Source organism: Vanessa tameamea, chromosome 6 (genome assembly GCF_037043105.1).
Source record: "Vanessa tameamea isolate UH-Manoa-2023 chromosome 6, ilVanTame1 primary haplotype, whole genome shotgun sequence".
Taxonomy (NCBI): Eukaryota; Metazoa; Arthropoda; class Insecta; order Lepidoptera; family Nymphalidae; genus Vanessa; species Vanessa tameamea.
In genome coordinates this window covers 9,874,184-9,901,389 of record NC_087314.1, presented here as the reverse complement: position 1 = coordinate 9,901,389, position 27,206 = coordinate 9,874,184, and the positions used below count along the sequence as shown (strand labels likewise).

Below are 27,206 nucleotides of genomic sequence, written 5' to 3'. Positions count from 1 at the left end.
TAAGTTCAATGAATCGTTGAACTGTGTTAAGTTTGTCAATTTTTGAACGCTATATTTAGAGCTAATATATCCGTTAGCAATAAATCATGATGTGATTTTATATTTTAAGTATTAAAGTAGTACCTTTTATTCGTTTTTTATGGTTGATCTTGAAGAACGTAAATTGAAAGTTGTAATATATATAATGCATTATCTGTAGAGACTGTAGAAGTCGTACTTTTTTGTATATCTGTAATCAACAATTACAAATGGCTGAATATAAGTTGCGTTATTGAATTTTTAAGAGTTCAATATAAATATAAAATTAAAGTGTTATGAATTTAACCCTTCTTGTAATTAATGGAATAAAATCAGAAGACCAAATGTCAATTTTGTCATCATAAAAGATTTAATGCTAACCTCAAAATTCAAACAAAATGGAGCTTCCGCAACCACCGCAGGGTAATACAAATTTCTACTTTCTTTTAATTCGAAAGAGTGAGGACTGTGACAATTTGTGTTAATTTTATTTTGTTTTGTAGATCAAGATCTGCGCAATATAATAGACAAACTTGCGCAGTTTGTCGCAAGAAATGGCCCGGAATTCGAGAAGATGACCAAGACAAAGCAAAAAAACAACCCCAAGTTCAGTTTTCTCTACGGCGGGGAATACTTCAACTATTACCAGTATAAAGTGACGACAGAGCAAGCAAGTAAGCATATTGACGATGGTGGAAATAGATAATCGCGGTCGCGCCCGATCGCTACTTGCGTTTTGTTATAACCGTTTCAAGTGACCCTCCGCTGTTTATAGTTCTAAAGCAATCGGCCGGTGGCCAGGCGGCACCCGCTCCCGCCGGGGCTTATATGGCACAGAACAGGCAATATGTAATGCCCCAACAGGCCAGCGCGACGCCAGCGCAGTTGGGGCTGGTGGCGTCGATGGCAGCGGCTCCCGCGCTGCAGCAGTGGCTGGCAGCAAACTCCGCGCCACCCACTGCGCAGCACTCTGTCGACATCGACAACATCGTTGCTCAGATCAACATGCTTAAGGAACAAATAACTCAGTCTGAAAACAATCTCAATGCCCAGCATACGGTGAGATCACTTATATTCTAAAAGCTTACTTAAACTGTTATAAATGCTAAATTTATATATAACCGAAATCCTTTAAAGTGTTTCAATATATTTTAATACCATAGTGTTTTCTATAACCAAATTTCAGTATATTTACATAAAACAGGCAGGTAGTCTACTATACAAAGTGCATGTCCTATTTTTTTTCAATGTAATTTTATCTAATTTGCATGTTATTTGATCAATGTTAGCCCTATGTAAATTAAAATTAGAAATAGATACCACTTCACAGTATAAGTATAAAATTAACTTATCATATTTTTTTATGAATTGCTTAGAATATTTTATTAAGCACTTGAATCTGTCTTCGTTTAATTTAATATATCAATTTATTTTCATATTATTGTATAAATAGTTTGATTTGAATTGTAGGTATTGATTCAACAACAGCAAGCTAAAATCAATGAGCTGGTGAGCAAGGCTCAAGTGGAGACCATACAAATAATGGCAGAAGAAAATAACATTAGTCTCTCGGAGCTTGACAACATCTTGCAACCAATCATCGATACTTGTACTAAAGATAGTATTTCTACAGGTAAAATAAAGTTTAACACTTTTTGAAGATTATTAGTTAAAAATCAACTCATCTTACATTAAACAATATCCAACTTTGTGTAGGAAAAGGCTGGATTTTGCAACATGCTACAACTCATGATGCAGGCAAGGTGATATCACAGCATCTCCTCAGAAAAGTGACCCAGCCTGGTGCAGCATTCACTCAAAAGCTGCACATCATTTATCTCGTCAATGATGTTCTCCACCACTGGTTAGTTGACATTATATTCCTCTTTATAGTAATAGATGCGGGATTCACTTAAATGTTAAATTAATGAGTGTCGCACAATGTGTAAAATAAAATCATGCAGCTTTTTATTTCAAAATTTGTATTAACATATTATTTTTAAATAAAAGATTTTCAAATTAGATTTCAGTGTATTTCTTATTGGGTAACATGCTAGGATTCTGTTTGGATTTGCCTTAATGTAAAGATTGTATTTTATTATTTTTATGTCATCACCCATGCAATCACTGCATATTCGGTGTCTATGATACGATTATTCCTAATTACAGTGCACGCAAAAACGCAGAAGATCTCAAGAAAAATTTGGAAAATGTGGTGGTTCCAATGTTTTGCAATGCCAGTATAGGTAACATATTTATAATAATGTCTTCAAAGATTTAGGTCTCTTGTCTGATTGTGCATATTCATCTACATTTAAAGCATCTAGAACATCATCACCTGTGGTTTGACCAGTCAGGTAACTTGCTTGATTCACCTTAGCTTATATGACAACTTTTTAATTGTTCTGCTGTTTCAGCCGTCACAGAAGAGCAGGAGGCCAAGTTGAACAAGTTGCTGCGTCTCTGGGAATCTAAGTCAAATTACTTCGACTCTACTGTTATAGAGAAAATGAAGAGTCCTACAAGCTCATACCAGGAGTACCAAAACAACTTGATCGCCCAACACTCTAATGCCATTGCACATTTAACACAACAAACAAAAGCTACATGTGAAAAGTATGTATTTTGGTATCTTATAAGACCTTTTTGTATGTATAGATGGTATCTTTATTTGTTTTGTTTTCAGCTATCAATCACAGCATCAAGCATTTGTTGCTCACACAATGCAACAAATACAACAAATGGAAATGCAGAAACATGCAATTGAATTACAAAATAGTCACGATCATAACAAAGAAACACAGCAACAGAATAATATTCAAAATCCTTTCCAACCCAATAATTTTGGTGATCAAGGATATCAACAAATGTCAAGTTATGATCAGAATTTTAACTCAGGTCACCAACAGTATGGCAGTGAAAGTGGTGATAATTATGCCTCAAATAATAGTATAAGTGGTAATGAAAATAGTTACGACAGTCAGACATTTGATCAAATAACAAGCCAAAAGAAACCAGATATTATAGAGGAGCCAGACTTGTCAAATCTTCCCAATGTAAATTTTTCTCAACCACCACCAGGTTTTAAACCACTAGAAAGTTCACCAATATTAGCATTCCAGAATGGTCTTCCAGATCTTAGCAAGCCTCCTCCTGGATTTCCACCATTCCCTGAGATTAATAATGAGGAATTAATGCCTTCAGTTCCTTATTTTGAGTTGCCGGCCGGTTTAATGGTACCTCTAATTATGGTAAGATGTTAATGTATTTATAAAATCATTTATTCATAATAGACTTTACATACCATGCCTACACAAGCTACACGGGTTGCATGTACTTCAGGTGTACTACAGATTTATGCATGATAGTACAAATAACCTCAATTTATTTTATTCTCTTCATAAGTTAAATTCAAGTAAATCAACTCACTTCAATTAATTTTTAAAAAAATTGTGTTAACTCTTGTTTCAAAATAAACTTCCTTTGTCAGCTGGAGGACGATAAGTACAAACCACTAGACCCTGCAAAAATCCGCCTCCCACCACCAGCGCCGCCAAATGAAAGATTACTAGCTGCTGTAGATGCTTTCTATGCTTCACCAAATCATGAAAGGCCTAGAGACAAGTAAGATGATTTATTAGATATCATAACTCCTTACATTTATTTGTAATAGAAAATAAACAACAAAGAATGGATATTACGTAATACCTTATACTTGAATAGTTTTCTCACTTAGGCAAAGGATGAAATGGCCATATTTATTTTTGAATCTGATGTTTTTATTTTTAGCGAGGGTTGGGAGAAATTAGGACTGTATGAATACTACAAAGCAAAGAATTCAGCTCGAAAAAATAAGGAAGAAGCAATTGCTCAAGGTTTAAGACAAAAATCGAAATCTCCGAGCCCCGTCCCGAAAGACTTACAAAAACAACCAACACCACCTGGAAGGAGATACAGGTATAGAACAAAATATTTAAAACTACCATTATGTTACCATTAATATATAGGTCTAAATTAAAAATTTCTGAAAACTGCACTACACATATTATAAAACAACAATTAACAATTTTATTAATAAATTAATACTATTTTATTTATGTAAATCTATCAGAGTATCTCGTTTTAAATAAAATTTTGATATGATGATGTTGCCTTAATATATTGTATTTAGAATAATATTCGTTAGTAAAAAACCTATATTGAAGAGAAAATAAATAACGATATTTTGTAAATTAGGTCGTTAAGTAGGACACCAGAGAGATCATCACCAAAAAAGTCTCGCTCGCGTTCGCCTTCACCGCGCCGAAAAACTTCATGGAGGCGAGATAGAGACAGGGAGAGTGAGTCTTATATTTATTCAGAAAATTTTAGTGATTTTATGAGATTATATTTTTGTAGTAATTTTTTGTATGTGATTATGTTTAGGTATTATTTTCATGTTACTTTAAAAATGTCAAATTATAAAAATAAACAGTTTCTTATAAATCTTCAAAAATGTTATTGTTTCATTTGTGTTGCGTCGTAAATGGGAAATGTATGCAATTCAATTTGAATTGCAATGCTTTTTGTCATGGTAATTGCTCTTGTTGAGCGCCTAAAATGGTTTCGTTCGTTGATATAGCGAGTGTGCTTACCCGTGTAAAACAATTGCGCCTTATATAATAGAAATGTTTTAAATTAGTATTCTGGTGGATGACCCATTTTCTATACTTTTAGAACAAAAAGTGTATTACATATAAATTAATTCATAACTTTAACGGCAGGTGGTATAGTTGCATTATCTGTAACTTCTTACATTTCGTTTTAAAATATTATTTTCCTATAGAATAACTGTACTTAAACAAATGAATATCATAAACATTGTTTGCCGTCAATCTTTTATATTATAATAAAAATATGATTGCTCCTTTGTAAGGAAGAAGCTTTTCAAACTAATTTTACCCGTGGTGTAGAACGGAACTTCGTTGAGTCTTAGTACATAGTAGTAATTGTACATTTTGTTTTAGACTGTTAACACCGATATCCTGAAACTGCATTATACATTGTTGAATATAATGTATTTGAATAGATAGATAATGATGTGAATTTAAATAATAAATTATTTTCCTCAGGTCGCCGGAGGTCACGTTCTCGGTCTCGCTCGCGGTCGCGCAGTCGCTCGCGGGAACGCGAACGCCATCGGGAGTCGCCGCGTGCGCGTCGCGTCGAGCGCTCCCGGTCACCCACTCCGCCTAGCTTCCTGTGAGTACTGCTTTTGCATGACATTTATTGTCTACTTTTTACTACATTAGTTAATTATGGTTTTTTTATTAGTACAGTTGAGTTTCGTTAATCAGGGTAATGAAAACATTTAAACATACATCTGGTGAAATAATGTTATGTATATAGTCACAGTACACAACTTTTTTTTATGTCCTACAGAGGCGGTTCGGCATTTCCCAGCACGTCTAGCGGGCTGGACTCGAGCAACAAAGGACACCAGCTCCTGCAAAAGATGGGCTGGAGCCAGGGCGGACTGGGCGCAGCCGGACAAGGTATCGCAGAGCCAATTAGTGGTGGTGCTGTGCGGGACCGACAGGACCAATACAAAGGTATTGTGTGGCATAAACCACATATAATATGATGATGATATATATATATTATTAGAATATTTTTTGGTTGTTTTAACCAATAAAACAGATGAAAATATATCATTATTTATTTATTTTTAATTTGAGATAACTTAAGTAATATTTTGCTTACAGGTGTTGGGGTTAATTTAAATGACCCCTATGAAAACTTCAGAAAGAACAAAGGTGCAGCATTTATTACAAGAATGAAAGAGAGAGCGTTGGAGCGGTCATCGTGATCGCCATGAATGACACTTAGATGTAAATGTGTATAATTGCGATTGTGTGGATGAGATTGATTTATTTTATCTAAATCATCTTAAATAAAGTTATATGAATTTTATTTTATTTTATTAAAAACATACTTCTACATTACTTTTTTTTAATTAATATAAAAATTTTAAAATACTTAAAGTTCAAAATCATCTTCATAATAATCTTTAAACTCTGCTAATCTGTTTAAACTTTCTGTGTAATCAGCAAATTCCAATCCTTCTTGTTGGAATTTATGGAGTTTAGCAAATTTAATTCTGTTAACATCTCTATGAAGCTTCTCTATCATGTCAGCCATAAAATTTCCATTATGGTATCCTGCTATCAATGGACAACTTATTGTTTTCTCTACGTGATTATTATCCCGAACAAATCCGTACTTATTCAAGTTATCTGAGAAAATACATGGATATGGAGTTTTTAACTCCAATGCTTTCTCACATACTGTAACATTGGTTGCTGAAATTAAATTGTTGGCTTGGAAATACAATTCAAACATTTCTTTTATATTGTTACATTTATATGCTGCTAGATTCATTTGTTCTTTAGCTTCTTTCATAGGTGCCTTTAGATAGGACTCAGGTATTCCTCTAACAGTAATAAGTTGGAAAAGTTTATCTGTGGCAATTTTACAGCTAGGTGTTATTGATCTGTAAAGTGGTTTAGTTGTTTTATTCAAATAATCAATGAGATATTCAGATTCATTTAATGCAAATGGTATTCCAAGTGTTGCTGCAGCCATTTTTCTGCCATATCCTGTCATATCTGCGCATATATCAGACATAGTATGAATACTACCTTTATGCCTATATTTTTGACTCAATGTATCTAATGCTGATGCAAGTAAAGCTGAAGAATGGTAGTATAATTCTGGGTTATAATTAACATAATCAAATAATCTTGGGTTTCCAGGTTTCCGCCATCCTTTGTCCCCAGTACATAAAGGTACAAATAAGTTAGCATGTTGTGACAATTCTTCAATTGATAGTGCAATGTTAACTAATCTTATTGAATCCTTTAGATTTGATATCTCTCTTTCTTTTTCTGTATATGGGCTATTATCAGAATAGTGTGATGCTATAATGGGGTATGCTAATATACTCTTTGTGTATTCATCTGAAAGATGTTCAATGCAACCCAAAGCCAGGCCTGCAAAACCATCTGTGCAATCAAAATTAACTTGAAAACCTTGCATGCTGTCACATTCCTCTACGTATTTTCGAATGTTATCAGTAAATGATTCTCCAAAATCTGATTTCCATATCAGACGACCAGAGCCATTAGTGTCAAAACTTTCCTGAAACAAAAATGAATTTTATTGAATTATAAGGTAAAATAAATATTATTTTTCTAAATTTACATTAATAGACATTTAATTATTTTAAAGGTATAAAGTTTAAACAAATATGTCAAATTTCTATAATTTCCATTTAGTCAATTTTTTAATGTTTACATACATTTGCATTTCCAGATTGATATTCCTTGATAACATTTACAGTACGAGAGTGAAACCTGGGATACAAATAATCAGTCCATGTATCAATTTCTTGCTCTAAGTTATACTGTTTATATTCCATCTTAGATGCATTTTCAGAGTTAATATCTTTTATAAAGTCATTCTTACTAGGTCCTGGTTGTTCAAGTTTTTCGACAGCATCCCATGGCAGATTTTCTTCTAAATTTAATTCTTCTAAACCCCCACTTGCTGGTAAAGTTTTGAGAGAACCTTTCAAATCAACCAAGAGTAAACGAGGAGTATAAGTAACTTCTCCTGCAGCAGTTAGACCTTCTCTATATAAAATGTCATGATTGCATTCGGTCTTTGAGGTGCCAGTGTAGTCAAAACTTAGCTCTTGTATGTTCCAAAAATGTGCTCCTATATAATTTGAATACTGACCAAATTGCAACGTAAGTATCTCACGAGTAGACATTGTAAATAAACATAAAATTTCGTCTATAAAATAATAGTTTAATATTTATTATTTATAAATGTGCCGGTAAACGTACTATTTGAACTTTATAGAATTGTTTTCATGTCGAACGAAACTACAAATGCATGTCAATGTCAAGTGTCAATGATTACTACAACTTACAAGTGTCAGGTATTCAATAAATTATATCTTGTCCAATAATCAAAATACTACGAACTACTTGCTTCAGAATATATTGTAGTTCAACAATTACCTTTTATTATAAAATCAATTATTAGTTGTTATAAGCTGGTTTAGTATTCGAGGAAACTATAATTGTCTATACTAATAAATAAAGTATATGTAATTGTAAATGTTATGATGACCAATTTATAAAAATATGTAGTAAATGGTGTTAAAGATAACTTGGAATTTAAATTACATAATTTAATATTTCTATTCAACAACACAATAAATATATACTTTATGATTTTTTTTAAAAAAGATCAAATTAATTTTAAATAATCTTTAATAAAAAAATATATTATTAACTTTATTATTTGAGCATTATTAAGAAAAAAATATTAATTAAATGCAATGGAGCCATGTCATTAATAGTTTGCAAGAAACCGATATATATATATATTTTGTGTTTAGTCTGAGTATTTACAAGATGTTTTGACGAAGTTTCCCAAATGCTGTCCAACTCAGCTGTATCCGTCTCTTAGAAGTTGTTTCTGTTTAGCTGAAGTAACTGCTCTTGTTATACATAATCAGAAAAAACTTCGAGTGAGACTCCGTTTACAGTGACTGCTTCGGGTCAACGTGCTCGTTGATTATAACTAAATAAATGCCACTGTTTTTGTTTGGAAGTTGATACCTCTTAAGATCCGGGACTCTCAATAGGGGTACAATTCGTTACTACGATTGCTGAAGCAATGTCTTTCAAATTTCTTGGTAGAAAGATAAGATTACAAAGGATGTACACCACCCTTTGAGGTAGTTGTAGATAATTTTTTGGATTACCTCATTGAGGTAGACCGTTATTACCAATTTACATTAGAATAGATAGAATTTACATCTCACATCACACCGGATTTGGCTTTTCCTTCTTTATGATATCAGTAAAACCCTCCTGGCAAAATTTGATGCAAATGTCATAATCATAAATATGTTGAAGTCATGGCTTGGGTAAATAGATTCAATTTATCTCTCAACCTTATTTAGAGTTCAAAATAGATTTTGGATTAAATTAAAAAAGCTGTTTGCTTTTTTAATTAGAGTTCCGATGAACTCTTTAAATATCTTTGGGTTACCAAAATGCATGTCTTGGGAAAATCCCAGACTTTTAAAGGATAAACGTGCCACAGAGCTTGAGTCAATTCAAAATTTCAATTCCATAAACAGATTATGGCACGTGCACAGGTTAAGAGAGTCCGATTGGCATCGAGCAATAAAAGGAAGGGCAAAGTAAGGTTCTCTCTACGCAAGATGAAAATCACAGGTACAGAGTGCATGCATTGAATTTAAAATATAGCTTATTATAAATCTGAATACCTTCTCCTCCGGTCCAAAATTATCTCGTAATATGTTGGAAAATCTTTTTTTATAATTGTAATGAATTGTAATGATGAGATACAGCCACGCACTTTTTGGTAGGTTGCAAGGTGCTTTTTAATAAGGGTCGTTACTAAAGTCGCCATGAAAGAGTACTTCAAATCATACGTAAAGCAGTAAATGTTTCAGTAGCTAGAGCCCTAAAAGGATTGACCACACATAAAAATAAATCAACAAGAAGGCTTAAACGCTAATTCGAAGCGTCCATTTCATTCATCCTGTCCAGACATATTCCTTTTTTCTATAAAAATCGAAATCGAATACACCGAAAGACCACACAATAAAAATGAATAAATATAACACAAACTAAACTAGAGCGAACGATGGAAGTGGAAGCAAGAGGTATACCAGCAAAATCTCTCCTAATATAACCTTCTAAAATACCTTGTCCTGACGAGATTATAGTTCTATGTTAGAAATAATATTCAAAGCTGCGGTAACATGTTTCTACTAGATTTTCCTAGCAACACGAGCAGTGTAAATCTACACTCGGATCGCCTGGACCAGCTCTGATGTTGAATCCATGAATGACAAGAAGTTTGTTTTATATATATTTGGGATTAGAGAAATTTCTAACAGGGCGTGGATGACCAAATCCGAAGCAATGAATTGCCAAGAATACTAATAGAAATCATAAGATCAATTTTGATGACAGCCCTATTTAAAAAAAATGTATATTAAAATTGCTTTTTGTCGAATTTATGATGATTTTATTTGATACATCGTTATTATACGTTTGTTTCCCTTTCGTCCCTTAAATCTGGGAATTGAACTTTTTATATTATATTTCTTATATTTAACATTTATTTCTTTACTAGCCACCGTAGAAAGCCCAAAATACCCTTGGAGTATAAAATATAGTTATATATATATTGTCGTGTGATATTATCTAAAACTTTCATAGGGATATAGTACAACAACATTTTTTATGCTAAATCGTAACGATGTTTATGGTCTTGACATTGCTAACGCAGTTTGCATTAATGGAAAAATGTCTACTAAATTTGAAGTTAAAATTATACCCATTTTAAGCATTTAAAACTGAAAATGGATCCTTACCTATTTTTGATAAATATGTATTATCTGTCTTCATATATTTAAAGTATGTTATTTGTAGTTGTGTGATGTTTCTTAAATTTCCTGATGTTTTTTACGGTAAAATCTACTTTCCAAATCTCTGATAACTTTACAATATATATAGTGTATCTTATAAAAAGTCGTATTTTTCTCTATTATTTAATAGCAAATATTGCTAACTATATTTTTATTTTATCTATGTTTTATGAAGAATATGTTAGCAATTATTTTTCTTGAGAATTATTTGTTACATCCAATTGTAGAAGAAATCTTATTATATTATTTAAAAAAATAATAGAATATAATGAAACATTACCATACACTAAAAGAAAATTACAAATAAAACCCCACACATACTCATTTCTTTTTTATTACCAAAAAATTATTAAAAATCATTCAACTTAGCTGGCTTAATCTATTGCTATTAAACTAAACTACCTCTACCCTTATCTTCTAAAATCTTAAGTTTAATATGGATGTTGAAATACTGGCAGTGGAAAAATACATTTCTTGTTTTATGATACACATCAATTACAACTACTCGGCTATTGTGAGCATTATGGCCAATAATTGTTACAAATGTTTATTGCAAAATGTATAAAGATCAATTTCACTATTATTATTTAAAAATGACATCTTAGAACTTAATTTCATATTAAAGCGTTAGTAAATTATAAGCAAGATTTCTAAGTAGATCCTAAGATAGAGGAAAGTATTTACAAAATTGCACACTGTAATATCAAACAAATCTTAATCAACATCGATTATTTTTTTCCGATGTGTAAAAAGTTGAAATTGTGTACTTATATAAAGTACAAATTTTTATTTTTTACATATAAGTCTATATAAATTCAATCTACATTCAACTTCAATAAACCACTCGTACTACAGGCTTGCGAGAATACCGCACTACTTGCACTATCAGGCTCCAATTACTACTATTCATACCAATCGCTATAAACTTTTCTATAGACAATAGTCTATTACTCCAAGACCTGATGACTGATTGTATCTAATTATGAGCACACACGATTACGTCCTATCCATACAAGTAGTATTATAAATTTGTTTAAATGCGTAATTACACTAGAGGCCCATAGTTTATCATAATATAATTGAAATGTAAAGACACGTGTATTGCATCATTATTTAAGTTCTTACCCGGAAAAGGGACAATACATGGTCCCTGTACTATAATTTCATCATGTAATTTGTGTGATAAAATAGCAAATCTCATATCACAGTTTTAACTAATCTAAATGATTTTTTATTTTAAGAGATTTCTAAACTATAAACTCCTTAGGATTCGTTAATTTATTATATATAAAGGTACAAATTGATTTATCGTTGAAATCGATACAAGTGCAATTACGGTGCATTTATAGTAAAGGACGTAACATGTGCCTGCATAAAATACATAATAAATATTTCTAGTAGACAATGCACGATGTAGATTCATTAAAGAGTGACATTTCGACTATTTATATTTTCTATCGCACCACATTATTGTAAATAACCATTGGCAACTTTACTTTTTATAAATCTACAATGTGCTTTGACTTATACTAACGTTCATGCTCTCTACGTACCGAGTATCTTACTTTAGACGAAACAAGTCACAACCAAATCTACTACACATTACCTCTTTTTTATCCTAAACATCGAAGTTGACAATCCTTAAAGTAAGTATTAACATTCGCAATTATATAGTGAACAACAAAATGCCGCACTCGCAGACAAATTTAATATTACACTTAAAGGAAATCGAAAGTTATTTACCGAAATACTAAGATTAAAAATAAAAATATACCATAATTTATAAGACATTTTGTTTTGGTATATTATTTGATAATTTTATACTTATTTAAAAAAAAAAAGTCATTCTATATTTAATGTTTCCTTAATCGTTAAATTATCATTATAGAATTTATGAAATTGTCGTCACTGTTGTGTACTGATAAATAAATTCAATAACAAAATTAACAAAGATAGATTGTAATATTTTTTCATACTAGAACATAAACAGTGACGTGCATACTATACATATGGATAAGTAATGTTTAAGTTTCGGTATCATTTATTAACTATACTATTTATATGTGTGTATATACATATATACACATACATATGTTAAAGTTAAATTGAATCGAATTGTCAAGAGTTAAAAAAGATTACAATTTATTGGTTAATTTGTTTCATTTAATGTCCAAATAACTAATTTGTTACTAAATCTATTTAAAATTGTATTTAATCTAATTCTCGCTTTCGTTTGCCGTATACACAAAATCGTTTGCACGTCCCTGTTTCTTAAGCAAATATTTACATAATCTCAAAGAAATAATGTAAATATCTTAAATCCACATTGAAAAAAAAATCAGTTTTCTAAACTCGAAAAAAGATATTTGAACAAATAAATTCTGAGCCCTTACAAAATTTATTACAAAAAATATACTTAACCGTAACACAATTAATATTATGATATTGTATATTAAAACTAATTTCTTAGCTTGTTTGAATATGACAAACCCTTTTCGATACATTTATAAGATCTTCAAATCTACTCACGCTTCGAAAATAAAGCATGAATACATTCAATGGAACGAATACAACATACGGGCTCAGAATTAATTTGTAAGAGAGAACAAGCTGCCAGCGTCAACATATAAAATGCACACAGTAAAATAAATATGTACAAGCGGTGGGAGCTTTATTAATATACCCGCTATGATTTTTGCTACTATGGTAATAGTTTTGGTATATTTCAAACATTACATCTAAATACCTATACAAAACATATCACCAGAGTAGCAAAACACATGTTTTGTACTGAGAGTGTATGGTCTAGAAACCACTTATTATTTATAAGCTTATTAATAGAATCTATTCAATGATTTCGAGACTTTTTAAAGACAAACAATGAGGTTAACACCATCGCATATCCGTTTAACTTATTAACTAAAACTATATTTTACAGTGTACGATATGTAACGAGTGTTCCATCTTCGTAAAACGTAAATACACTTATCTGGTACAGACTATCACGAGGAATTAATGTTCACAGACAAAACACGAATACACACTACTAATATTACACTTAAATTTATTTCGTTTTAAAATAATATTGGAACTATATATGGATAACACTCGTTTTATCCTGTGTTTTTGTAATCACATTGTTTTAATTAATCAAAGTACGTCGAAACTAAAAGTTTGGGTAATATTTTAAAGTTTTCTTAAACTAGCGCTACTCTGTTCACGAGTGGTGTCTTTCGTCTGCTCGTGTGAGTTTGTGTTGTGACTGGTTGGTATATGAAGCTGGTCTTCGCCCTTTTCGCTGTATGAACTGAAATAGAAAAAAAACAACACTATAAATATAATGTTTTTAAGTTTAACAATCGTAATAAAGCTTAATTTTATTAGAAGTAATTCAACTTTAAACATGTGCCCAATATGTAAATAAAATAGCAATCAATTTTGAACTGCCATTTTCTTTATAAGTTTAACGAGAAATTTTATAGATGCTTACAAGTCTCATTCACAAAACACACTTATCTTTTAGTCTGTATATAACGTTGTCCTTTTTCAAGGAAAGTATTAAATTTATAAAAAATGCTAATATATTTTGTATAAACTCTATACACCTAGAGTTTTGATTCTAAACTAAGTTTTAATAGATTTACATTTATGTAATTGTTATTTTGTCATTTTTGGGTGAATCTGATTTTTACCAGGGGAAAACTTTATGCATTAAATGCATTAAGAATGCTCCACTTGAAAAATTTAATGCCGTTTGCTCTTTGAAGGCGCAACTTTCAGATATAGAGTCTATATATTTTGCTCTTATCCTCGTGGTGTAGAAAATGTATTTATTCATACTTTATTGCTCTTCAATTAACGAAATAGTTCCACAGGTACATAATTAATTATGGATATAAGGTTGGTTTAGGTGCAGATTAAGTAATATTATAATGTCCGAATATTCTATATAATCGGAAATTGGAATCTATAGGAAAGCCAATGTCTAATAGTTTACCAAATGTTTGTATTTTTAACCTTACGCCACCACCACAATGGATTGTGTGAGAAATATTAGATAAAAAGTTTTACCATCCTACAATTAAGAATATGCACAATTATTTAATTAATGTTAATTTCTAAACAAAATATACTTTTTTATTTTTACAAATATCATCAAAATTAGGATCTACCAGTAGCTCTTTGGAGTTTTAATATAAATTTGAATAATTAAAGTGTTGAGAGTTATAAGTACTTAATTATACTTACTGGTATAATTTTCCGAAACGGATAGATCTAGTTTGACAGGTTTCGTTACATCGATATCGATCTCTTCGTAGGACTGGTCCAATACCTGATAACAAATATGATCATTTAATAAATATTATACGAACTACTTCTTTATTCTGTCAAAAAAAAAATTGATAATAGTTTATTTTGCAATCCAATTTAAACTGTTCTACAAATTGTTGCGCTTGGTATAAAATAAATGATAGTCGTTTTTAAAACTGCATTGGATTAGCGCGGTGGAATTAAATCCAAAGTGAATACTTACGAGCAGATACGCTTAGCTCAGGAGTGGGATATTAAATGGCTGTTATTTTATGTGCTTTATTACGTATAATTAAAATTGTATTTTATTCTTATTTATAGACTTAACGAGACGCGATAGATCAGCTAATACGTAACAGACACATTACAAATGGACTCAACTGAAATAACAAAATTCGTCGTATACAGCCAGTATGAGACGATCGTTTTAGAAAGTCTTGATGAGTTTTTAGTTTATAGATTTACACGTGTTAACGGGAAGTAAGCTAAGAACGACATACAAGGCGCAAAATAATGAGTGATTATGAAGCATAATGAATTTGGTCGTGTGGTCTCGGCAAAGTACAATAGCTCCAACCTATTTCATCTCGTGATCTCGTATGAATGAAATAAAATAAAAAAATGTTGTCAGGCGTTACGAGGGTCGGCCAGAAAAGAGAAATGGGAGTTAGGCGGGCGAATGAGGATGATATGTTAAAGCATAGTGACCTCTATGTCGCTGACGTCCTCTGCGGAGTCCACGTCGGCGACGTATGAGGCGAGTGAGGGTCCGGCGGCCAGCAGCCGGTAGGTGCCGCCCACCATCCCCGTGCCTTCCACAACCTCTTCCACCTCCAGCTCCTGGTCCGACACCTCCTGGCAATAGGACACAACTCCGGTCACATCTCCACGAATTTTTATGTATAATAGATTTGAAATCGTGTCCACTAATAATATAATAGCAATACGTCAACACTTATTCCAAACGAAGGAATTGAGACACACGAACCAAAATAAACAATTCATCTGTGCAATTGGCGAATAGCTCTCTTATTATTCATTATGAACAGAAATATATCTTAGAGAAAAAGATTGTCCTGTTTCATAACGTCAACATCCAAAACCTTTCCGGTACTTCTGGTATCTGGTTTTAAAATTGTCAGCTTAGATATTCAAGTTCTCGAATAAATGATATCGCGGTAATTCAATGTTAGTTTTTTATTTGCCTTTCTTCCCTATTGATTGGAATAGACTGACTATACTATTAGATTTTAATTGTAAACATAATTTTTATTGTTATGACTTTGTGATTTAAAATGGTTAGACTTTATTCCCAGACTTGACAATACGAATACTGATGTCATTTATGTTGTATAATTGGATGGCAAGGTTTGTATGGACTCACTCCTATTTTTTTAGTTGTGATAGATACAACCGAATACTAAATGTATTTTAGCGGGGTTTCTATGGAATTATATACTGACACATTTATATGTATCAATAAATTCTTTAAAAATATGATTCTTCAAATTTGTATTACAGATAAGATTCTCCATTTAATCTAAACTACGCAAAAAATTACAAGCGATGTTTAGAAGCTGTATAGACAAGTGTATGATAAGTAAAACATACGTTAATCTATACAAATGTTATAAATGCGGAAGTAAATCTGTCTGTATGTCTGTTGCTTTTTCAGAGCCAAACACCCTGAATTGTATTTAATAAAATTTGGTCTGAAGCAAGCTTAAAGTCCAAGGAAGTACATAGGCTACTTTATATGCCTATCAGCTGACGACCAACCCCTAAACGCGAGCAGAGCCAAGGGCGGCGACTAGTAACACAATATACAAATTAATAAGTTTTTTTTATTTACAAAAAACACATTAGAATACATTTTCTATATTAATGTGATTTATTTTGGCTATTTTGATGAATATTAATGATACTTCTATTTAAAAATCCTTCATACAAAATTATAAAAGATTTTATTTTTACGGAACACTAAAACGTAAAAAAAAACATTAGCCTGGATGACATTATGCCTTGACATTGAGTGTTTACTATCGCATCACAACGTATTTGCATAAACAAGAGGTCACTTAAAGAGGATATAGAAGTTCACTTCAAGAGTTAAAATATATTTAAATACTTGAATAAAAAAATATTTTACAATTGAATAATTAAATAATAATATTCATAATATTATTTATTAATTAAAGTCAAAAAGCATATTTTATATGTCTATACTTATTTAACTTGAGCTTTCAAAAAATAATAATAATTTAATTACTACATTTTTTATACTACCTTTTTTATGAATGATTACTTTGCACACGTACTATTGAAGTGAGCTATACGAATGATTATTTCTGTTCAATGTCAACTACTTATCCCACACAATTCATTAAAACCAAAAACGAGTATTTTGGTTTTTTTTTTTTATAATTTGTAAACATTAAGGAAATGTTATTGGGTTCAGTTATTATTAAAAATATTAGTATTAAATAAAATTTTGCAATTATATAATTAACTAAATGTAAACAAATGACTTGTACATTTATATGTAAAAAAACATATTATTCATTAATAGTGAAACGTGATTGAAATTAATCTCAGTGCTAAATTTCACTACAAAAAACAATATTGCCGTTATTTACTTGTAGCAAAATTTAATAGCACAAGTAGACAAATGAATTAATCTCGGTGTTCGTTCATGAAAATAGATTAATAGCAAATTGAATTACATAGACATTTTCAGAATATACTGAAAAGAAAATGTATGTTTATGATAATAACATAATACCAAGGAATTTCTCGTTACTGTTGATTTTGTTTGAATCATATTAATTTATGGAAATTTGGTTCATTTTTGTGATGTTATAATTTTTTAATATCATATTTAAAAACTTTATGTGTATTTTTAAATAAATAAAACCGTCTTAATCGGCGATAGTCGACTAAATGAAATGTTGTTTACCGCATCCATCAATCGATCACGTAAGCCCCTAAACCAACCTTATAACGGCGGGAAACCTATCCACTAGCAAAAGTATTGGAGGAGGAGGAGGGTTGCTATATAGACAAGCCCCCGTAAAAAATGACAAATCCTGTTTTCGTTTAATTTGCCGACTTCACATACATATAACATTATATTATTGGTTTACCAAAATAATTAATACGGTACCTGTTCAATGACGGTCTCGTCGTCTTCGGGCTCCTCTTTGACCTCGGGGTCGATCTCGAAGTCGTCGAGCTCCGGGTCTACGTCTGCATCTCCGTCGTCGTCGACTTCGTTGTCGCTGCCGAAGCCGCTGTACTTCATTTCACCTCGCTCTAATGCCTCTAAGCTCTCTGAAATTAGAACGATGGAAATTTAATTTCTGTTATTCTATAGTTTTGTAGGGATTTGTGTTAGCTCATCTGCAAATATACAACTCACACATCAGTTATTAATAATAATATATAATAGGGTTTTTCACATGTATTGCCGATAATGAATTGATCAGGTTAGATATTAATGCTATGATCTCAATCCAAGCATCGCACGGAAGGTGATCATCACATTTAATCTTTTATCTACTTCGTTAGAAGGGTATCATATTTCGTATTAAAATTAACTTTTGTTATTTTTATCTTTAAATCGCTTAAAGAGTAATTAATCTTAAGGAACAAAAGCAGGTTTTTATCCCACCGCAGACGTGAACTTGTTCAGATAGGCGGGTAAAAATAGTGTAATTTAATTGATTTTTAGTTTAATATTATTGAGTGATATAAAATAATTGTCGACGTACCTGGATAGATCATCGCTTTCTTGATAGCTTGTGGGTCTTTCCTTGACCATTTTTGAACCTCCTCGTCCATTTTACCGACTTTTGAAGGATTCATTGCCCATAAACAACCTGCAAAATAAAAATCAAATGAATATATATAGTTAATCATTTGGTTAACTGAAGTGTATGATTTTTTGTCAAAATTATACCTTTTCTTTGACTTCCATTTGTTGATGGTTTTTCTATTTTTTCGAAACACTTATTTAAACTAAGATTATGTCGGACAGAATTCTTCCATCCATTTGGTGCAGTTTTGAAGTAGGGAAAATGTTGACTAAAATAAAATGAAATAATTAATTCATACGCCATAGAAGATAAATATAATTAATATCAAATATTGAACGGAAAATGTAAAAAAAACTCACCACATAAAATTATATATTTCAGAAACCGGTAGACTTCCTGTTCTGGAATTCTTTAGCGCCATTGCAATTAAACATGAATACGAATAAGCCGGCTTTGGAAATTCTCCCGCTACTGTTTTACTAGTGTTATTTACATATTTAGCTTGGCTCGTGTCCACGGTGAATGCACCGCTGACTGCAGTTTTAATTATTTGTCTACTATGATTTAATGATGAATTATCAATCAATATCGTCGCCTGATTTTTGTTGCCATTAGCTAAAATTGTTCTAGATTGTTGAGCGTCCAATATGTGTATATTACCAGATATAATAGTTTTAGTTCCTAATGAATGAGTTATTTTTTGACTACTAGTTAAAATGGAACAATTCTTATTGTTCATTTTCAATACTTCGGACTGACTCGTTTTAATTCGAACTGTGGGTGTTATCGTAGGTATACTATTGATTTTTGTTTTACTCGTATCTAAATCTTTTAACAGATCTTTTACTACACCATTGTTTTGTTTTCTTAAATAGATAACCATCTGCGTCGCTTCCTCTATAGGTTTCTTGGAAATGGGTTCATTCGATTCCTGTACTTTTGATACTTTAATGGCATTCGGGGAGAAAGTCAAATGACTTTTTTCTTCTTTGGGACTTGATAGTGATGTACTATTATTAAGATCATTATTAACAACTGAAGTTAGCAATAGATTTGATGCTTCCTCTTTAACGACGCTCTTAACTGGTGTTTCCGCGAACGTGGATGGCATAACTGAATTTGGATTTACCATAACAGCATTCGCTTCAGAGCCGTATAAATCGAGATTATGTACAAAACTCGAAGAAGAGTTGTTTAGCCACGTTACAGAATTATCTGTATCCATGTCTAATAATGGGGGCATTTCTGAAAAATTCAATCCCAGCGAATCCTGAAATAATTTTATTATTGAGCTACGTTTCATAATAAAAAAAAAAACATTTTATAACTTAATATTTTCAGATACTAACCGAAAAATCGGTTATGCTGCTTAAGTCTGTTGCTATTTCATTTTTGATGTCCATGTCCAGCATGTCCTGGAGTGAATCGGTTATGTATAAATCCATGTCTAAGCACGCCTATAAATAAAAAAATAAAATTATGTTATTAAAAGCGGAATAACATTTAACTTATAATAAATATTATATTTATACATAGTACAATGTTTAGAAGTAAACTTTCGCGCTCTTTTTATTTCATAAATAGCAAGCATTTTTCGTGACGAAAGGAAGACGGGAATGAGTTCTACAACTCTGTAGTGAAACCTGTTCTTGTCTTTTGGTATGCGTTGCCCTAGCAGTGAAAGAGAGAGACTATATTTATAATGCTATCTCAGACGGGCTCATTACAAGGACGTAGATATATCTATACTTACTCAATTAATATAATTCGATCATTGGTTCATTAAAATATCGTGTTATGTTTATTTATCTAGTATACTAGTATGTTTTCATTCAGATATTAAAAGATAGATGTTTATTTTCATTCATATATTAACGTACCATGGCACGTATTAACTATGTACTGATATTATTTATTTTCGTAAGTTACTTTTTTATATAGACCTACATCAACAAATAATTAGTTGTCTTGGCGAGGGACTGGACTGGATGTATCGTCGTGCTACCTAGTGGTATACATAAAAAACGTTAACACCGAGAGGCACATCGGAAAGGCTTCCATGTTTCGGGACGATATTTTTTGTCGGAATATCAACGTAGCTATAAATAAATTACTTGTTCTGTTACCACGTGGTCTCTTTGAACTATATACGAAAATAATCCACTTTCATCTTCCGATCGGAAGCGGTTACATTATCATAATATGGGTATAATTTAAAACTTCGGTTCTTCGAATTGAATGCGCATTTTAAACCAATGTTGTTAAGACTTATTAGAGGGGTTTTTAAAGAAATACAATGAGAAAGCATCTTCACGTTCTCGGCGTCGCAGTCAATATCTTTTGTGTCGTTACAAAGAAGTCAACGACAAAAAACAAGGGACTAGTCAAGGAATGAAGGTAGCAGAGCATAAAGTTATTCATGGGAAGTTCACGACCGACAGATGTTGATAGTATTGGTTTTATCGTTTCAATGTACGGAGTTTACACACAATGATTAGATTAACTCCAATGAACGCTGTACACTTCTTATAAAATAAATTACTCTCGCTATTTAAGATGTCTGACGATTTACAGTGAAAATGTGTAATGTTCCTCTGTGTGTATATTATCTGTTAGAGTCATTACGAATTTAACAATATTGTTCTGTCAGCGTTATATATGACTTCCATAATATTTTATGAGGTTTATTATATAAATACTTTAAAATGAACTACAAACTATAGCAAGATATTTATTTATTAATGTTAAAAATATCAATTTTGTATTTTGTATAAGAATATGTCATGATTGTTTATCTATGTTGTATAATATACACATACAAAATATTATTCTGAATGCGAAACGAGTGCACTGACAGATAAGAGGAAACGTGAGTATCATATCTTTAGCCAATCACAGACAAAGTTTACCGTATTTTTTTAAATAATTTACCTTTCACTAATCTATATCATACAATTTTTTAAATGATAGCAACTCAAACAAACATTGCCTGATAGTTCTTCAATGTTAAAAAAATGGGTGATTATTATTGTTTTTATATTATATTATTATGTGAATATATTTAAACGAATAATTCTGCGAGAAACTTTAAAATTGGGGTGGCAGAAAGAGACAGCAATATGAGATCGAAGGAGGGTGAATCGACCCCTAATGACATCGCAGCCGCCATTCCGCGCCCTTTGAGCTACTTTAGGCTGGCTACAAACATTTCTCGATTTTATAATATATAAATTAAAAAAAAAAAAATTTAATGTTTCAATAAGTAATAATTATTTGATGATGCTTGATGAAGTATGCATTTGCTTGATATATATAAATATATTTAGGTCTATACTAATCTATACTAGCATTATAAATGCGGAAGTAACCTTGTGTCTTTTACGTTGTTACCGTTAAACTTCTAAGACAATCAAGCTTGAATCCCAAGGAAGGACATAAGCTACTTTTTATTTCCTAAAACCTATGACATCCCTAACACGCGGGCAAAACTAGTCTTCTATAAATATGAAATGTTTGACCATAATATTAGGTTTTTTTGCCTTTGTCAATTGCACTATAATAAGTCAAAAACACCGTTTCGCATAACAGGGTCTTTACTTTCGTCATGCTCTGAATTTGTCGTTAACTTTTTGATACTTTTGCTTCTCTACACATACACCGTTTGCACCGTAACAATAACCATTTCTTAAATTATCAATGCGCCACCAAACGTTGGAAGTATTAGGTTGTGTTGTGCCTGTACACACTTACTCTGGCTCTCCGACCCTTCCTAGTCTATGATGACCTTTTGAATAATACCAGATTCAATAGCATAACTTTAAAAAGATTTTCATAGTTATTTGTTGTATGTAGTAAAATTTTGCATTTATTATTTTCGAATTAAAATACTTAATCTGAATATTTATGCGCATGTTTGACAAAAGCATTTTTCTTTTCAATTTAAATGAATAGGGTACGAAAAACGTGTCATGAGCGTTTTATTATTCTCTGTTTTTATGTTAAAATGTTTCACAGGCCGAAAACGTCTGTACATCCGTCTCGCGAGTGCCGGAGTACAGCCATGCCGCAGAGGGCCATGAACTCGCTCTTTATTACTTAGAGTTCATCTCGCTTACGTGCGATATGAAATAGGAACTATTAAAAGATATTTTTGAAATGTTTCTTAAGTAGTTAGATAACCGATGCGACTTTTTATTTGATTTAAAAGCATTTCAATAACAGGAATAAATTGCTGTATAAAAAGATATTATCTGAATGAGTAATTTACCCAAAAGGATATATAACCAAAAAAACAACAGAATGATAATGCTTACACGATATCCGCTAATAAATGTTTAAATATAACAAAAAATCAACGAGATTGTTAATTTGATACATATTTGCCTCAACGGCTTTAATTAAAACTTGTTCCTGCTAAAGCATGAATGACTTGTATGAAACAACACTATATCAAAGTATTTATTTTTGATATATATTTTTAGATTAATATATTATTTAAAATTGGAAACATTTACAAGTATACCATTTCTCACACATTCACGGGAAAAAAATATCATTGTGTTTTTTTACCCTGTTTGAAACTTTACAAATGTTTTGTTAAGAAGCAGGTAGTTGTGAACGGCAAAATCCGTCCGCTTGTTTTTTTAGAGCACGCCTTTTCATTATTCACAAGGCAATAAAAGTCAAACATGTATATATTTAAAGTTACTTTTAAAATATATATAAACAAAGCTCTAACTTATATCAGGCTTTCAAATTTTTCCAGGTAATATTATTTTTGTTTCCAGAGTAACTTATGTGTCATTTGAGGAATAATTTCAGCTTTACTCGTGAAAATGATAGTGGGGGGCCAGAGAGGCGCTGTGAGGGGCCGCCTCGTGTCCTCGAACCTGACCGCGCTCGATCGCCTTGAACTCGTCGTAGTCTGCTTGTACAAATTACCTTATGTCTACGATGGAAGTCTGCATTACCGCGAAAAATGTATTGCAAGAAGAAATGCTAATTAAATATAGTAAAATTGATCTCGTAATGATGGCGCCTTCGAATTACGCCTAAACGTTAGTGCCTGCATCCGCATTACGTATCACCATCCTTTGTATATGTGTGTTTTGTTTTTGTACTTATAAATTAAACGTCACGTTATATGCCTTAATACTTATGTGTAACGTAATCGTGATAGATACTTAGGTATATTGATTTCCCATAAAGTAATAATATAGAGATTAAACAAAACGTGACCTTGATCTATGTATAGTAAACGTATATAAAACACTTTTCTAAATTAAATTTGTTAGTTCTTTCTAAAACGACCTTGTTCTATTTGAACACTTATAGCATTATTTAATTAAATATTAAAATATTCGCCGTTGAACATAGCCAAGTAGACAAGTAAGATATTTTTGTCTAGACGAGTGATTAGTTTTGAAGTTTCTATATAAATATGAGGTAACTGAAAACCGATAGAAAGTTGCTTGGCGCGAAAATAAGTCCAGCGAGTTTTCATTCTGCGCGCGCAGTATTGGATGGGACAAGGAGGGGTTCTGTATTGATTGGATGTACGGCTCAGTCACTCCCCTCCGTCTACTTCATTGTTAAAAGGGAGGGAAACTGAAATATTCCTTGCGTAAACTTTTATATATTTTGCTATGTCGAGATTATGGAGATGTAATGTAAACTTTAGATTAATTGGAACGAAGTACTATGACTTGAAATATTCATTTGAACGTATGACGTTTTTATAAAATATCTATATATTGAAAAATATTTACATATTAAGTAGTAACTAATCCTATACTTAATAATATCCTAACTATTCCTTTTTGAAAATACATTTAATCATATTTCGAATGATCAAATTATTCGTGATTAGTAAAATGATGACACCTGCCAGGTCAACGCCCTTTCGTTTTAAGTATTACTCAGCCTTGTGTGATAAGACTCATCATTCATTTATATTTTATAGGTATTTTTATAAAATTATTTTAAAAAACTCAACAACACATATCGTGAGAAGTGATTATACTCACGTCTTATTTATATTTAATTTATTGAAAGAGATTTTTCTCAGTCATATTGCACTTGATTAGTTTTATTTGTAACGAAAAATATAATGTCTTATAATTCAAAGTTATCTCTCTGTTCAGTTGAGCCTGATAATTTTTTAAGGTAACAAAACCTTCGCTATGTAAGACTGAATTTAAGAAACATGACACCTACGTAACTATATATTTTGTACAACCTTAACCCTATACACTGACAATTTTTATTTCATTATTTATAAAAGTTTCTGCTGATTCGTCAAAAATAAAATAATTTACTTCATTAGTAAATACACCATTAAAAACATTAAATTTAATAAGTGTACTCTTATCTTTTAAAGATTAAAATATTTATTTTTATTTTAAATCTTTTAAAAAGATGTAACAACCATAAAATACTTAATTAAACAAATTTATAAATAAAAGGAAACGTCAACGTTAAACTAAAATTGCTTTAATTATTACGAAATTTGTTCTCATAATCGTAATAATATAAACTGACGTGTTAATACTATTATATGAAGGAATTTAAGATTATGTGAATCGGATTGTACATTAAGAAATTGTTCGTTACTAGGTTATTTTTAAATATATTTGCAATACATTTTATGGTACTTATTAATATGAATTTGGCAAAGCTAAGGCTAGAGAGAGCTAGGGCTAATGCAATGACATTAAACCATTCTAGGTCAGCAAGAACTTGTAAAATGAGGCAGTGTAAACCTTAAGTGAAAATTAATAAAATAGGAAGGAACTTTTTGTTTTCGTTTGCTCGGAACACCAACCGTTAACATTAGGGGAGAGTGTAACGGCTGACAGAATAACCAAAGGCGTGTGCGTCTGGTATCCACGTACAAAAACTACTACTACATTCACATATACGCACACAACAACAGGTTGCAGCCAGTCCCTTTTTCGTTGAGTGCACTTTCCATAGACTATTTCAATCAGTTTGTTTATTCACATATAAATTAAAAATAATAATAATAATAACAACATTATATATAATGTTATCATATATATATTAAATAACGTAGTTCAAATTGTTTATAAAGCATGTTATATATGTGGATTATATATTTAAAAAATATTTCTTAACTAATTATAAAACAAAAAAAGAGAATTAAGGTACCTACTAAAGAAATCGAATTTGATTTTTTTAAATTAATTTATATTTAATTTCAAAATTGATTAACTTCATTCTGTACACTGTGGCATGCGACACACAAGCCTACTCGTTCGATTACACACAACTACATTGACAAGGTGCACTCATTGTTAAACGTTTTGAAATTCTCGCTCGGAACCGGCCGTGGGAACCGCATTACTACTTCGTAGACATAGTCTAAGTATTTAAAAAATATATCATCGATGTTACAAGTAAAATATGGTGTCAAAGTCAAATGATTATCTATGTATAATATATATAACATAAACTTGCATTTTTATAAGTAGACATACAATATCAAACGTATAGTTACAACTTACGTTAAGTTCATTGACGGCGAATTGGCGCCGTTTTACCACATACTATTACGAATATTTATTATCAAGTTTTCAATAATATAACAACTTTTCCGTTTATCATGAATAAGTTTTAGGAAAACAAAACACTAGTAATTACAAAAATAACTCGATAAATAATAATAATATGCCATCCTTATCACACTCCATGTTAATGAATGTGTGCGAAAGAGACAAAACATGAAACAATTTCGTCCGTTACAATTATTTATACACCGCGTGTTTATAAATGTGTTAATTTAACATTAAATATAGGCTTATTTGTGGTACTATTTACTGAGTGATGTTTAAAAACTATTTAGCTTTTACAACAAATTATATGACAGTCACAACACGTAATGATTTTAATGAGAGAGACTACGTAACAAAATGGGACGATTTCCCGCCACTTTGACACACATAATTACACGATAAATAGTTACTTATAATCTCCGAGAAATGGTATTTCATCAAATACATAACATATTATTTATATCTTATAAAATATCAAAGATGTTTTATGAATGAATGACATTAAAAAGAGCGGGACACAGGTCTGTTACTTTCTCATTGCTCCTATCAAGATAAAAACATGTAAAATTAAACTTCTACGAATAAAATGTTACTTACCGAATATTTATTCCAATAAATATCCTTATGCTCAATAGAATAATCCTGAATTTCACACATTTACGTTTTTAGCGTCATGAAATTGACAAATATAACACCACTCACTCCATAGACTATGTATTCTGTTTTGCTATTATATGAAAAGGTACACAAAGAATGGTTTGGTTTTCTATTGGTGGACTTGACCCACGTGACACTCTAACAAATGACGCGATTGGTTGAAAATAAGTTAAAGACTGACGTCACATTTGTTTAGCTTCTTTTTTAATAAATAATAGTTTTTCATAATTTTAATAAGCAAATATACCTTAAGAAAAAATAATAAAATATTTTTGGAATTTATTTTATATTAATGTTAACTAAACACGC

The 27,206-nt window shown here is 31.1% G+C and overlaps 3 protein-coding genes across 5 annotated transcripts; 1 reads left to right on the top strand and 2 right to left on the bottom strand.

The window, feature by feature from the left end:
- The first annotated feature begins 187 nt into the window (after positions 1-187).
- On the top strand, positions 188-5,968 carry LOC113393190 (calcium homeostasis endoplasmic reticulum protein). 3 transcript variants are annotated; one of them, XM_026629941.2, is made up of 14 exons: positions 188-441; positions 522-692; positions 794-1,077; positions 1,489-1,651; positions 1,735-1,882; positions 2,188-2,264; positions 2,436-2,634; positions 2,705-3,269; positions 3,509-3,642; positions 3,808-3,975; positions 4,255-4,358; positions 5,130-5,259; positions 5,440-5,609; positions 5,763-5,968. In XM_026629941.2, the coding sequence occupies exons 1-14, from the start codon at positions 417-419 to the stop codon at positions 5,864-5,866; spliced, it is 2,442 nt and encodes an 813-aa protein (XP_026485726.1). In that variant the 5' UTR covers positions 188-416; the 3' UTR covers positions 5,867-5,968. The 3 variants fall into 3 exon arrangements, 2 of the variants coding, with proteins under 2 accessions (XP_026485726.1, XP_026485727.1); XR_003368479.2 differs by lacking the exon at positions 4,255-4,358; XM_026629942.2 differs by lacking the exon at positions 188-441 and having other exon boundaries at positions 883-1,077.
- Positions 5,703-7,940, bottom strand: LOC113393191 (protein misato). The gene is made up of 2 exons (XM_026629943.2): positions 7,358-7,940; positions 5,703-7,197 (listed from the first exon to the last, which is right to left on the bottom strand). Exons 1-2 carry the CDS (start codon positions 7,829-7,831, stop codon positions 6,037-6,039), a joined length of 1,635 nt encoding a protein of 544 aa, XP_026485728.2. The 5' UTR covers positions 7,832-7,940; the 3' UTR covers positions 5,703-6,036.
- Positions 7,941-10,858: 2,918 nt separating this feature from the next.
- On the bottom strand, positions 10,859-27,134 carry LOC113393542 (uncharacterized). The gene is made up of 9 exons (XM_026630491.2): positions 26,838-27,134; positions 20,016-20,123; positions 19,026-19,936; positions 18,810-18,934; positions 18,622-18,729; positions 18,015-18,181; positions 15,560-15,706; positions 14,789-14,873; positions 10,859-13,847 (listed from the first exon to the last, which is right to left on the bottom strand). The coding sequence occupies exons 1-9, from the start codon at positions 26,895-26,897 to the stop codon at positions 13,738-13,740; spliced, it is 1,821 nt and encodes a 606-aa protein (XP_026486276.2). The 5' UTR covers positions 26,898-27,134; the 3' UTR covers positions 10,859-13,737.
- Positions 27,135-27,206: the final 72 nt, after the last annotated feature.